The 13375-nt window shown below is 43.1% G+C and overlaps 1 protein-coding gene across 8 annotated transcripts in view; it reads right to left on the bottom strand.

The window, feature by feature from the left end:
* GLT1D1 (glycosyltransferase 1 domain containing 1) overlaps positions 1 to 13375 on the bottom strand; it is a 140231-nt gene that overhangs the window by 88817 nt on the left and 38039 nt on the right. For 6 of the 8 annotated variants that reach the window (XR_008492957.2, XM_054444237.1, XM_054444232.1 and 3 more), the window contains one exon: positions 3570 to 3621. The exons of the other annotated variants lie outside the window; for them this stretch is intronic. Coding sequence is in view for 5 of the 6 variants with exons in the window: in XM_054444237.1 (XP_054300212.1) it covers positions 3570 to 3621 (52 nt within the window). In the remaining variant the exon portion in view is untranslated. The remainder of the gene's footprint in view (positions 1 to 3569; positions 3622 to 13375) is intronic. 8 annotated transcript variants of the gene reach the window in all.

Raw genomic sequence — 13375 nt, 5'->3', positions numbered from 1 at the left:
GCAATGGTACAATCTCGGCTCACTGCAACCTCCACCTCCTGAGTTCAAGCGATTCTCCTGCCTCAGCCTCCCGAAAGTAGCTGGGATTACAGGCATGCACCTCCATGCCCGGCTACTTTTGTATTTTTAGTAGAGATGGGGTTTCTCCATGTTGGTCAGGCTGGTCTCGAACTCCCGACCTCAGGTGATCCCGCCCACCTCGGCCTCCCAAAGTGCTGGGATTACAGGCGTGAGCCACTGCGCCCAGCCAAACTTTTCATACTCAGTTATATTAAAGTCCATTGGTCTACCTGGTACTATGAACTGATCTTTCACCTGTACTTGATTCTATAGGTCACATATTGATCATTTAAAACATACTGGTTCACTGAGTCATGGAGATCTTTCAAATGTTTAAACATTTCATTATACAACACCCAAAAAAGTCAGATTTGTTAGTAGAACCACTGATTTCATCAGGAAAGCCTTCAGATACTGGGAAACTGACAACCTCATGCTGGCTTTCCAAAATTCTAATTTTTACTTGAAAATTCAAATTTGGCCACACGCAGTGGCTCATGCCTGTCATCCCAGCACTTTGGGAGGTGAAGGCGGGAGGATGGGCTTGAGCCCAGGTGTTCGAGGCTCCAGTGAGCCATGACTGCACCATTGCAATCCAGCCTGGGTAACAGAGTGAGAGCCTGTCTCAAAAAAAAAAAAAAAAGAGAGAGACCAGGCATGGTGGCTCATGCCTGTAATCCCAGCACTTTGGGAGGCCAAGGTGGGTGGATCACAAGGTCGGGAGTTCGAGACCAGCCTGGCCAACATGGTGAAACCCCGTCTCTACTAAAAATACAAAAATTAGCAGGGCGTGGTGGTGGGCGCTTGTAATCCCAGCTACTTGGGAGGCTGAGGTAGGAGAATAGCTTGAACCCGGGAGGCAGAGGTTGCAGTAAGCCGAGATCACGCCACTGCACTCCAGCCTGGGCAACAGAGCGAGACTCCATCTCAGAAAAAAAAAAAAAAAGAGAGAGAGAGAGAGAAAAGCTCAGGCACGGTGGTTCACGCCTGTAATCCTAGCACTTTGGGAGGCCGAGGAGGGCAGATCACTTGAGGTCAGGAGTTCAAGACCAGCCTGGCCAACGAGGCAAAACCCCATCTCTACTGAAAAAACAATAACAACATATATTCAAAGGTTAATATTTGAAAAGCTAATAATTTGTATTTCTTCATCAAGGACATTTTTAAGTGAAACTGGCTTAAGTGGGTGGTGGTGACTAATCAGCGAATATTAGCACAGATGGGGCCACTGCCTTCATTAGTATTAAGGCAGCTGCATTTTACTCATCATTGCATTTTAAACCATGAGAAAAGCCAAAAGAAAAGGCTTTGCATTATTATTTAGAAAAAGCTTGACTTGATGGGGCCCTGAAAGAGTCCCGGGGAATCTCAGAGGTCCAGGGACCCCATTTTGGTAACCACTGGTTTGAAAACTACCTTAAGAAGGCAGATAGATAGTCCAACAGGTAGGCCAGGTGCAGTGGCTCACACCTGTAGCCCCAACACTTTGGGAGGCTCAGGTGGGTGGATCACTTGAGGTCAGGCGTTTGAGACCAGCCTGGCCAACAAGGTGAAACCACGTCTCTACTAAAAATACAAAAATTAGCCGGGTGTGGTGGCACAGGCCTGTCATCCCAGCTACTCAGGAGGCTGAGGCAACAGAATCGCTTGAACCTGTGGGGCAGAGGTTGCAGTGAGCTGAGATAGCACCATTACACTCTAGTCTGGGTGACAGAGTGAGACTCTGTCTCAAAAAAAAAAAAAAAAAAAGTTAGGTATTACAATAAAACTGGAAACCAGGATGCCTGTTGGGTTTTCTGATACTGAGATTGACAAGTCATTAAATTGCACTAGGAAATACAACCTCCATGCTCTGCCTGGGAAAAGTCTGACATAAAGAGTAAGACTATGGGCAGTCAGGGTGTGTGCAACTTCACATTCACATATGTCTAGCATCCCGAGCTTTCAGAAGAGACCACAGATGACTGGGTTCTGCCCTTGTCCCAATGCAGCAGTTTCCAAGTACCACCAATTTTGCAAATTGCAATTCCATAAAGAATGGGCAGAGCCTGCAAATGATCAGGGCATAAGCCCTGTTCCTTGATCCCCCCAACCAACAGGAATAACGCCTGCAAATGATCAGGGCATACACCCTGTGCACAGCAGATGAACTGGCGGAACACAAGCACTAACAATGCTGGTGGAGCAGGCTCAATGCAGTTCCCACTGCCAGAGACAGCAGCCTTGCCCGCCAAAGGGAAACTGACCTTTGGCTTTTTTCTTTAGTTTTGCAGGCACCAGCTCTGTGGTGCGTTCACATAGCTCCTTACTGGGAATTCAGTTAAGCTCCCACCAGCTCATACACCAGCCCTCTAAGTCATCATGAATACAGAGTCAATAAGTGAACTAACTTGTGGATCTACAAACTCTTGACTGTTTAAAGCTTTTCTAATAAACGGTCCAACCCAGGAAATTACCTCTGTCACCTAAGAGATTGTTACTCTCATGCATACAAGGTTGCTGCAACATTTATAGTGCAGCTGATAAATCACCCGATCTGAGAACATAGAAAGAAAACAGGGTTCAAGCTATTCTCCTGCCTCAGCCTCCCAAGTAGCTGGGATTACAGGTTCCCACCACCAAGCCCTGCTAATTTTTGTATTTTTAGTAGAGACGGGGTTTCACCATGTTGGCCAGGCTGGTCTCAAACTCCCGACCTTGTGATCCACCCACCTCGGCCTCCCAAAGTGATGGGATTACAGGCGTGAGCCACCATGCCTGGTCCCTCTTTTTTTTTTTTTTTTTTTTTTAAGATGGGCTCTCACTCTGTTACCCAGGCTGGATTGCAATGGTGCAATCATGGCTCACTGGAGCCTCGAACACCTGGGCTCAAGTCATCCTCCAACTTTGGCCTCCCAAAGTGCTGCGATGACAGGCATGAGCCACTATGTATGGCCAAATTTGAATTTTCAAGTAAAAAGGTTCAGTGGCTCATGCCTGTCATCCCAGCACTTTGGGAGGCTGAGGCAGGCAGATCATTTGAGATCAGTAGTTCGAGACCAGCCTGACCAACATGGTGAAATCCCATCTCTACTAAAAATACAAAAAAATTAGCTGGGTGTGGTGGTGCGCACCTGTAATCCCAGCTACTCAGGAGGCTGAGGCAGGAGAATTGCTTTAACCCGGGAGGCAGAGGTTGCAGTGAGCTGAGATTGCACTCCAGCCTAGGTGACAGAGCGAGACTCCATCTCAAAACAAAACAAAACAAAACAAAACAACAACAACAAAAAACACAGACAACACATTATTGGGCTATTTTTGTCATTCAATAACAACATCAAAAAATATCAGGGACGTTTCAGGTGCATCTACACATACAAAATCAATCTATGGGAAACATAATACACTATTGTGGCCACAACAGGCACCGTCCATGGAAACATTGTCAGCTCAGTAAGGCTGCCTTTCAGTTCTCGAATTCTGCAATTTCATCAGCACAACCAAAATAACAATACCAGATAAACACATACCCACTGCACTTGTGCCATTTCCTTCATTGACTCTGTGAAAGCGACAGCAAATCTAGTAAATGAACAAAAATAATAGAAACAATTAGGCCAGAATTCAATTAAAAGAACTATGAAATAGCTCTTTGGAACAAATTATGAGAGACAAGGTAAGACACTAAATTTAAAATGCAATCAATCTTTATTACTTGTGGTCACTGGCCGTTAGGTTTAATCTCAACTCACACCAAAAAAAAGTTGTATATGCAAGAAGTAAACCAAACGAACCACAAAACTTCCTATTTTTTCTCTTCCTTCCACGCAAGTTCAGAGAGGCAGGGATAAAATCAAAAGCAAGCCATCAAGATGCAGGAGAGAAGCAAGGAACTTGCTTGGTTAATCCACCCTGACCATTCAAGGGCAGCCTGTCCACTCCACTAGCTCTGCCAAGGGGAGACTATGGGGACACGATCACAATTTACTGAATGCACATGGGTGCTCACTGTTAACATCTCCCTCCTTTCAATTGCTTCTTTAGGAAATGCACAAGGGCCCTCAAAACTAAGAATATAAAGGTAATCTATTTATTAACATTATGTTTGCCATGAAGTGCAGGAGTATTAAGAGATACTTTTTCATGGAAATGTGGAGCACATTCTTAGATGGGAAGCTCCAATACTATCAAAACGTCCATTTTTACCAAATTACATGACAAAATCAATAATTCAAATAAAATCCAGAAGTGGATTTCTATTGAAATTTGACAAAATAATTTTAAAGTTTACCCATACGTACAATTGGGTGACAAACAATCAGAAAATTTTGATGAAGAATTCAGGCCAGGCACAGTGGCTCACACTTATAATCCCAATACTTTGGGAGGCTGAGGCAGGAAGAGCACTTGAGCCCAGGCATTCAAGACCAGCCTGGGCAACATAGGGAGACCCCCATCTCTACAGGAAACGTTTTTGTAATTAGCCAGGCATGGTTGAGCACACTTGTAGTCCCAGCTACTCAGGAGGCTGAAGCAGGAGGATAGCTTGAGCCTGGGATGTCAAGGCTGCAGTGAGCCATGATTGTGCCACTGCACTCCAGCTTGGGTGACAGAGGAAGAAGAAAGAAGAAAGGAAGAAGGAAGAAGAAGGAGGAGGAGGAAGAAAAGGAAGAAGAAGAAGAGGAAGAGGAAGAGGAAGAAAAAGAAGGATTCAAAGATGAGATGTGTATTAACAGATATCAAAACATATTAAAAATATAACAATTGAAACAGTGTTGGCAGTGAAGAAAAGATAGAAAGATCAAAACCAAATACAAGGCCAGAAACAGACCCAAATACATTTAAGAATTTGACATAGCATAGACCAGGCCTGGTGGCTCACACCTATAATCCCAGCACTTTGGGAGGCCCAGGCGGGCGGATCACAAGGTCAGGAGATCGAGACCATCCTGGCTAACACGGTGAAACCTCGTCTCTACTAAAAAGACAAAAAATTAGCCGGGTGTGGTGGCGTGCGCCTGTAGTCCCAGCTACTTGGGACGCTGAGGCAGGAGGATGGTGTGAACCCGGGAGGCGGAGGTTGCAGTGAGCCGAGATCGTGCCACTGCCCTCCAGACTGGGCAAGAGCGAGACTCCATCTCAAAAAAAAAAAAAAAGAATTTGACATAGCATAAAGTCAGAGAAGTGGTGTTAAACACATGGAAAAAGTTAGTTTCCTCCCTTATATCACATATCTGAAAAGGTTCAGGAGCTAAGTAAAAAAAAAGTAAGACTACACGAGAAGTCTGGAATGATATAAGTGAACAAACAACTGGCCTCAGCCTGGGAAAGGTTTTCTGAGCATAAAAAGCTATCACATTATTGGGTACCACAGGCAAGGTATGAAAAGGAGAAAGAAAAAAGCTATGAAATTAATTCTAAAGATAAAAAAGCTTTGATTATATTAAAATTTAAAAACTACTGAAATACCGCAAATTAAAACAAAAATAACAATTTGGAAGAAACATGTGCAATTGACATGGAGAAAAGAGGAATAATATCCTTACTCAGGAGCTCTTCAAAATTAACAAGGAAGCCAAATATCCCAAGGGAAAAAAAGGGATGGGAAAAATGGGACAGTCACATGACAGCAAATACAAGGGACCATAAAATGTGAGGAAAAGTAAAGTTTCTCTATTAACAAAATAAATCTAATTAGAACAATAGGAAACAATTGCATCACATATAAGATTGGCAGTTTTAAAAATAAGAATGCCCAATGTTGATGAAGGTGAGAAAATGAAAACATACACCCACTTGGTAAATTAAAATGCAAATATTTTTTCTGAAGAGAAATTTGAGAAACTGCATCAATATATTCGCATGTTCATATCGTTAGACCTTGCAATTCTACCTGTAGGAATTCAACCTAAAGATACAATCAAGGCCGGGCGCGGTGGCTCACGCCTATAATCCCAGCACTTTGGGAGGCCGAGGCAGGTGGATCACGAGGTCAGGAGATCAAGACCATCCTGGCTAACACGGTGAAACCCCGTCTCTACTAAAAAATACAAAAAAATTAGCCGGGCGCAGTGGCGGGCGCCTGTAGTCCCAGCTACTCGGGAGGCTGAGGCTGGAGAATGGCAGGAATCCGGGAGGTGGAGTTTGCAGTGAGCGGAGATCACGCCACTGCATTCCAGCCTGGGCGACAGAGTGAGACTCCATCTCAAAAAAAAAAAAAGATACAATCAGACAAGTACACAAAGACAGAAACAGATTGTTCCCTGTGGTATTGTTTATAATAAAGATATAAATGCCCAATCTCAAAGAATTTACAGAATTTATGACAGAATTCTATGCAGCCATTAAAACCATGTTCGGAACCTTAAAATTATCAAAACTGTAGCTGGGCGCGGTGGTGCAGGCCTGTAATCCCAGCTACTCGGGAGGCTGAGGCAGGGGGATCAATTGAACCTGGGAGGCGGAGGTTGCAGTGAGCCAAGATCGTGCCACTGCACTCCAGCCTGGGCGACAGAGCGAGACTCTGTCTTAAAAAAAAAAAAAAAAAAAAAAATAGTATGTGTCATTCAGCCCAAATTTTCAAAAATAATAACAATGAAAATATAGTCACAGACATACAAATATAAGTAATTAAAAGATCACCTACCAAAAAGCTAGTCATGGTTAAAGTACACATAAAGTACAAAAAAAAATTTGGTAATTTGCTTTTGCCTGGCTTCTTCAGTACTTTCCAAAATTTCTACATTGCATTGGGACAGCCTTTTTTTTTAGTTAGAAAGAAAATTCTTAACAAAATATTTTATAAAGTCAGGACTTTCAATCTTTCAAGACTTTCTGTAGATAATATATATCCTCCTATCTTTCTCCCAAATCATTTTCTCCTCTACTCATTATAAAAATGCTATTATTTCTCTGATCTTAAAAACGACTCTCTTAATCCCACAGTCCCTGCTTCAATTATTGTCCTTTTTCTCTTTTCTCCTTGACAAAAAAAGCCCTAGTGTTACCTTGACTCAACACCTCCAATGCCTCTCTTCTCATTTAAACCACTCCAGGCAGCTCCCCTGACTGCACCATTGAAACTGTGCTCAAGGTCACTGAGGACCTCCACGTTGGTAAGCGGAATGGTCCCATCCTCAGTCTTCATCTTACTTGACCTATCAATAGCAACAGGCACATACGCTCTCTCCTTCCTCCTTGAAATGCTTCTTCATTGGTTTCCACCATACCATTCCATTTCATCTTACTGGCCACTCAATCTCAGTCTCACTAATTCCTCTCTCTGATTTCTCAAAAATGGGCTGCTCCAAGACTCAGTTCTTGGGCTTCTCTTCTCTATCTGCACTTACTCCCTTGGTGAGCTCACCAGTTTTCAGTTTTCAATAGCATCTGTAAGGCCAGACGCGGTGGTTCATGCCTGTAATCTCAGCACTTTGGGAGGCCGAGGTGGGAGTTCGAGAGACCAGCCTGACCAACATGGAGAAACCCCGTTCTCTACTAAAATTACAAAATTAGCTCTATGTGGTGGTACATGCCTGTAATCCCAGCTACTCAGAAGGCTGAGGCAGGAGAATAGCTTGAACCCAGGAGGCAGAGGTTGCGATGAGTCAAGATTGTGCCATTGCACTCCAGCCTGGGTGACAGATCGAGACTCTGTCTCAAAAAAAAAAAGCATCTGTATATTGACCAACAAACTCCCGACCCCTCCCCTAACTTGCCCAGACTTCTACCTACTTCATACCTCCATTCGGATGCCTAATACAAACCCTAAGCTTCATACCAATGTCAAATAATGAGAACCATATTTCTAGTGATGAAATAAAAATACATACAGTTGTATATGTGCATATAAACATACTTACATTTCCAAGCTCTAAGAGGGCTTACAAGAAAGGACACTGAGTAAGCAATAAGCACATATCTTAGTTTCTAAATAATATTCTCTAAAAAGACAAAAAAAATTATAACGGAACCAGGACTCCTTTGAGAAATAGCCATTTCCAGAAGTAGGACAAGTTAGACAGGAGATGAATCAGGGACATTTTATGATGCCAGAAAGTAGAAAAGTGCTCAGAAAACGATGAATGATGAGAGCATGTCAAAAGAAGACAGGCATCAGCTCAAAGCATCTCCTATGGGCAAATCTGCGACAATTTGAGCAACCGAATAAACAAAAATAGTAACAGATAACCTGTAAAGGAAAATAAAATAATATCTATGAGTCCATGTTTTTTATATATATATATTTTTTATATTTATTTATTTATTTATTTATTTTGAAATGGAGTCTTGCTCTGTCACCCAGGTTGGAGTGCAGTGGTGCAGTCTCAGCTCACTGTAACCTCCGCCTCCTGGGTTCAAGCAACTGTCCTGCCTCAGCCTCCTGAGTAGCTAGGATTACAGGCACGCACCACCATGCCCGGCTAATTTTTTTTTCTGTATTTTTAGTACAGATGAGGTTTCACCATGCTGGCCAGGCTGGTCTCGAACTCCTGGCCTCAAGTGATCCACCCAACTCAGCCTCCCAAAGTGCTGGGATTACAGCCATGAGCCACCACACCCAGCTCCCTTGAGTCCATACTGAATAACAAATAAATAATCAAATAAGTAAATGGGATCAAAGGGGAAAGTCTTCCGTAAGGCAGAATTCCAGTTAATAAACAAGACGCAGTGCAAATGGAAAAATCACCATCAGGCAAACACCACAGGAATAATTAATTACTGCAGATGAGAACCAGGAAAGGACGATTCCTTCCCTGCAGCAGGACCCAGAAATGGCAGATTCTTCCTCCAGTAGTCCCCGCTTCCCCTGCCTGTGTCTGCCCCGAGCTTTCCTTTCTGCCTCCTCTACAACCCTGTCATCAGTCGGGCACATTCCATCACAGGTCCACTACTGAAGGGAGAAGTAAGGAAAGACGGACGGAGAGGAGCTCACACTGGACTTCCCACCAAGGCCCACTTTCATAATCCAAGCACGGCACAGTGCTGACGCGGAAGGAGGCTTGAGCCCAGCACGGGTTGTTCTGCTGGCCTCAGTTATGAGAAGCTCTCCATTTGCTCTGAAAACTAACAAGAGGTGCAAGGAAACTGTATCTGGGGGAATAGACTTTATCCTGTGAAAATAAGATCAAAAAGAAAGAAAAGTAGCTAAATAACAATTGCCTGACGATGGGCCTTTCAGGAGAGTGTGTAAACCTTCCTTTGCCGGGAAACTTCAAAACTGAGAAACTTAAGAATTGAACAATTAGTGGGGCGCAATGGCTCAGTCCTGTAATCCCAACACTTTGGGAGGCCTAGGCAGGCAGACCACTGTAGTCAGGAGTTCCAGACCCGCCTGGCCAACACGGGGAAACTCCATCTTCACTAAAAATACAAAAATTAGCCGGGCGTGGTGGTGCACCCCTGTAGTCCCAGCTACTGACGAGGCTGAGGCAGGTGAATCGCCTGAACCCAGGAGGTGGAGGTTGCAGTGAGCTGAGATTGCACCACTGCACTCCAGCCTGGGTGACAGAGTAAGACTCTGTGTCCAAAAAAATAATAAAATTAAATTAAATTAAAAAAAACACATTTCTCATGAAAAATATAAAGCTACCATTTTTGCACTTTTAGTTGAACATTGCCATTTTGAAATAGATTTACTCACTTTCTCATGTGATTTTTTTTTTACAAAAAAAAATCTTTGGGCTTAAATATCTATAGCTTAAATCTTATGAAACTACCAATATTCAGCCATTTTATGCCTACAAAACAGCAAATTCACCTTGTTTAACCTATCGTGCGCTATATATTTCCTATTTATGAGGCTATTTTTGAGGTGTTTCATTTTATACAAACTCTCTTTTGCTTATTTGCTTGACAATAATTTTTTCTTTTCTTTTCTTTTCTTTTCTTTTTTTTTTTTTTGAGACAGAGTCTCCCTCTTTCGCCCAGGCTGGAGTGCAGTGGCGAGATCTCAGCTCACTGCAACCTCTGCCTCCAAGGTTTCAAGCGATGCTCTTGCCTCAGCCTCCTGAGTAGCTGGGATTACAGGCATGTGTCACCATGTCCAGCTAATTTTTGTATTTTTAGTGGAGATGGAGTTTCCCCATGTTGGCCAGGCTTGTCTCAAACTCCTGACTGCAGTGATCCACCTGCCTCAGCCTCTCAAAGTGCTGGGATTACAGGCGTGAGCCACCACGCCTGGTCAAGAGTATTTTCTTCTAATATGTACCTGGATGATCCTTCACCAAACAATTTCCATAGGTTTCACATACTCTTCATTTAGTTTTGATATTGATAATATAATTATCAAGTACTGATTACATTATAATATTTATAAGCCAAAAAGCTGAAGCTAAGTTCGAATACTATATAATATAGAAAAAAATTTTAAATACTAAAAAAAACTTCAAAAATAGACCCTCTAGGAAAAATATAACTATTTAAAAAATTTGATTAAAAATGAAATACTCATTATAAAGCTAGACAAGTTCAATACTTTCTTTTACAGAAACGTGTGCTATATTGTACTGGACAAAGAATCTGATTCATGCAGTTTTCCTGCCTACTAACCTCGATCAATAACCCCCCAAAATAGAAATCAGTGTTTGCTTTAATAACAATGCAATGAATAATACTAATGATAATACTGTAAGATGGATTCATTCAATGTTGTTTCTAGTAAACAGAATTGTTTTCCTTCCATAAGGCAGTGCATTGCCAACTACAGGAATCAAAGGTAATGAATTTGCAGAGCATAACAACAACAAGAAAACCTGTAATAAAAGATCCCCTTTTAAGGTAACCCCCATGTGTTTTAATGCCTTTTTTTATTGTAACACACACACGCACACACATGCACATGCACACATGTGCTCTCTGTTATGATAAGGTGGTGTGAAAGGAAAATATCTTGGGTCCCCAAATCACTAAGCTAAAGGGAAAAGTCAAGCTGGGAACTGCTAAGGGCAAACCTCCCTCCCATTCTATTCAAAGTCACCCCTCTGCTCACTGAGATAAATGTATATCTGATTGCCTCTTTGGGAAAGGCCAATCAGAAAAGCAAAAGAACGCAACCTTTTTTCTGTCACCTACCAGTGACCTGGAAAACCCCTCCCTGCTTCGAGTCTTCCTGCCTTTGCTTCCAGTTGTCCCGCCTTTCCAGACCGAACCAGTGTACCTCCTACATATATTGATTGATGTCTCACATCTCCCTAAGATGTAGGAAACCAACCTGTGACTGACCACCTTGGGCACGTGTCATCAGGACCTCCTGAGGCTGGGTCATGGGTGCGTGTCTTCGACGTTGGCAAAATAAACTTTCTAAATAGTAACTGAGACCTGTCTCAGGTTTTCTGGGTCCACACTTGCATTGCCACAACATATGATCAGGGGTCCTCAGGAAGGACTAGGGTCCTAAATGCAGTGATACCTCTCAGTAACCCCGGTTTTCAGAAGCGAGACTGACACCTACATTACCAAACAAGGAATCTGAGGCTCCAGACAGAACTTTGAATGCTGTCCCCGGTATGGAATAGGGTGACCCAGCTGCATAAAGACTTGAAGTGTCCCAAACTCCCTGGCCAGAGCTTCCCAGCCATGAGGTTAGCCACAGAAAATTGATGGCTGGTGATTTATTGGGATAAAACCAATTACCAGTTTTGCTTTGTTTTGCTTTTTACAATGATTCAAAGATTTAAAAGGGTCGAAGGGATAGTTAGGCAGTACTTGTTGGGCCAACTGTAAACCGTGATTTCAGAGTTATTCTAGACACAGGTGAGGCTTTCTTCTAACACCAGCAGCCAGTGAACATGTGGGAGGACAAACTGCACAGAACCCCGTCGACTGTCCAGGGAAACCCCGAGGAAGCCCATTGAGCACCTCATGACTGATCAGAAAAGTTCTTTGTTTTGGGTTAGTTCTTTTGATTTAATTTCTGCTTTTTTTCACAATTTTCATATGATCATGGAAGATTCATATTGCTTTTATCATTATTTTATTTAATTTTTTATTTTTTTAATTAATTAATTAATTTTTTTTTTTTTTGAGACAGTCTCGCTCTGTCACCCAGGCTAGAATGCAATGGCAAGATCTCGGCTCACTGCAACCACCACCTCCTGGGTTCTTTTGTTGTTGTTTGTTTTTGAGATGGAGTCACGCTCTGTCTCCCAGGCTGGAGTGCAATGGCACGATCTTGGCTCACTGCAACCTCTGCCTCCTGAGTTCAAGCAATTCTCCTGCGTCAGCCTCTCAAGTAGCTGGAACTACAGGCACAGGCCACCATGTCCGGCTAATTTTTGTATTTTTAGTAGAGATGGGGTTTCACCATGTTGGCCAGGCTGGTCTCGAACTCCTGACCTCAGGTGATCCACCTGCCTCAGTCTCCCAAAGTGCTGGGATTACATGTGTGAGCCACCACACCTGGCCACCTCCTGGGTTAAAGTGATTCTCCTGCCCCAGCCTTCCAAGTAGCTGGAATTACAGGCACCCACCACCATGCCCAGCTAATTTTTGTATTTTTAATAGAGACGGGGTTTCACCATGTTGGCCAGGCTGGTCTCGAACTCCTGACCTCAAGTGATCCACCTGCCTCGGGCCTCCCAAAGTGGTGGGATTACAGGCATGAGCCACTGTGCCTGGCCTGCTTTTATCATTATTTTAATTCTTATTATTGTATTTGTTAGACAAAGAAATGGGAGTGATTTTTTTAATCAAGCCTTTCAATCCACTTTAAATTGCTATCCAAATATGATAATTTTCTAAGTATGCCTTGTCAAAAGACACAATGACAACAAATTTAGTTCAAAGATTATAATGGGCTTTTATTAGCAATTCTAGAACTGGGCAGCACCTCATTCTACAAAACAGAATGAGTGTTCTGATGAGCTGCGCAGAGGACGCGTGTTTTACAGACAGACAAGGGCTGAAGAAAGCAGACACAGAAAACAAAAAGCAGATGGGGCATTTCAGAGTTACTTTCCCTACAGGGTTAAAGCAGAGAAGACTTCCCTATTCTGCTCACTGAAGTTGGCTGGAATTTCTTGCTTTTTAGAAAACTGGCCCATTTCAGGCTGGGCACAGTGTCTCATGCCTGTAATTCCAGAACTTTGGGAGGCCAAGGCAGGTGGATCGCTTGAGGCCAGGAGTTTGAGACCAATCTGGCAAAATGGCGAAACCCCATCTCTACTAAAAATACAAAAATTAGGCGACTGTGGTGGCAGGCGCCTGTAATCCCAGTTACTCGGGAGCCTGAGGCACAAGAATCGCTTGAACCCGGGAGGCTGAGGTTGCAGTGAGCCAAGATCGTGCCATTGCACTCCAGCCTGGGCAATGGAATGAGACTCTGTCAGGAAAAGAG

The sequence above is a fragment of the Pongo pygmaeus genome, chromosome 10 (genome assembly GCF_028885625.2).
Source record: "Pongo pygmaeus isolate AG05252 chromosome 10, NHGRI_mPonPyg2-v2.0_pri, whole genome shotgun sequence".
NCBI classification, from domain to species: Eukaryota; Metazoa; Chordata; class Mammalia; order Primates; family Hominidae; genus Pongo; species Pongo pygmaeus.
This window is presented reverse-complemented; position numbering and strand designations above follow the sequence as displayed.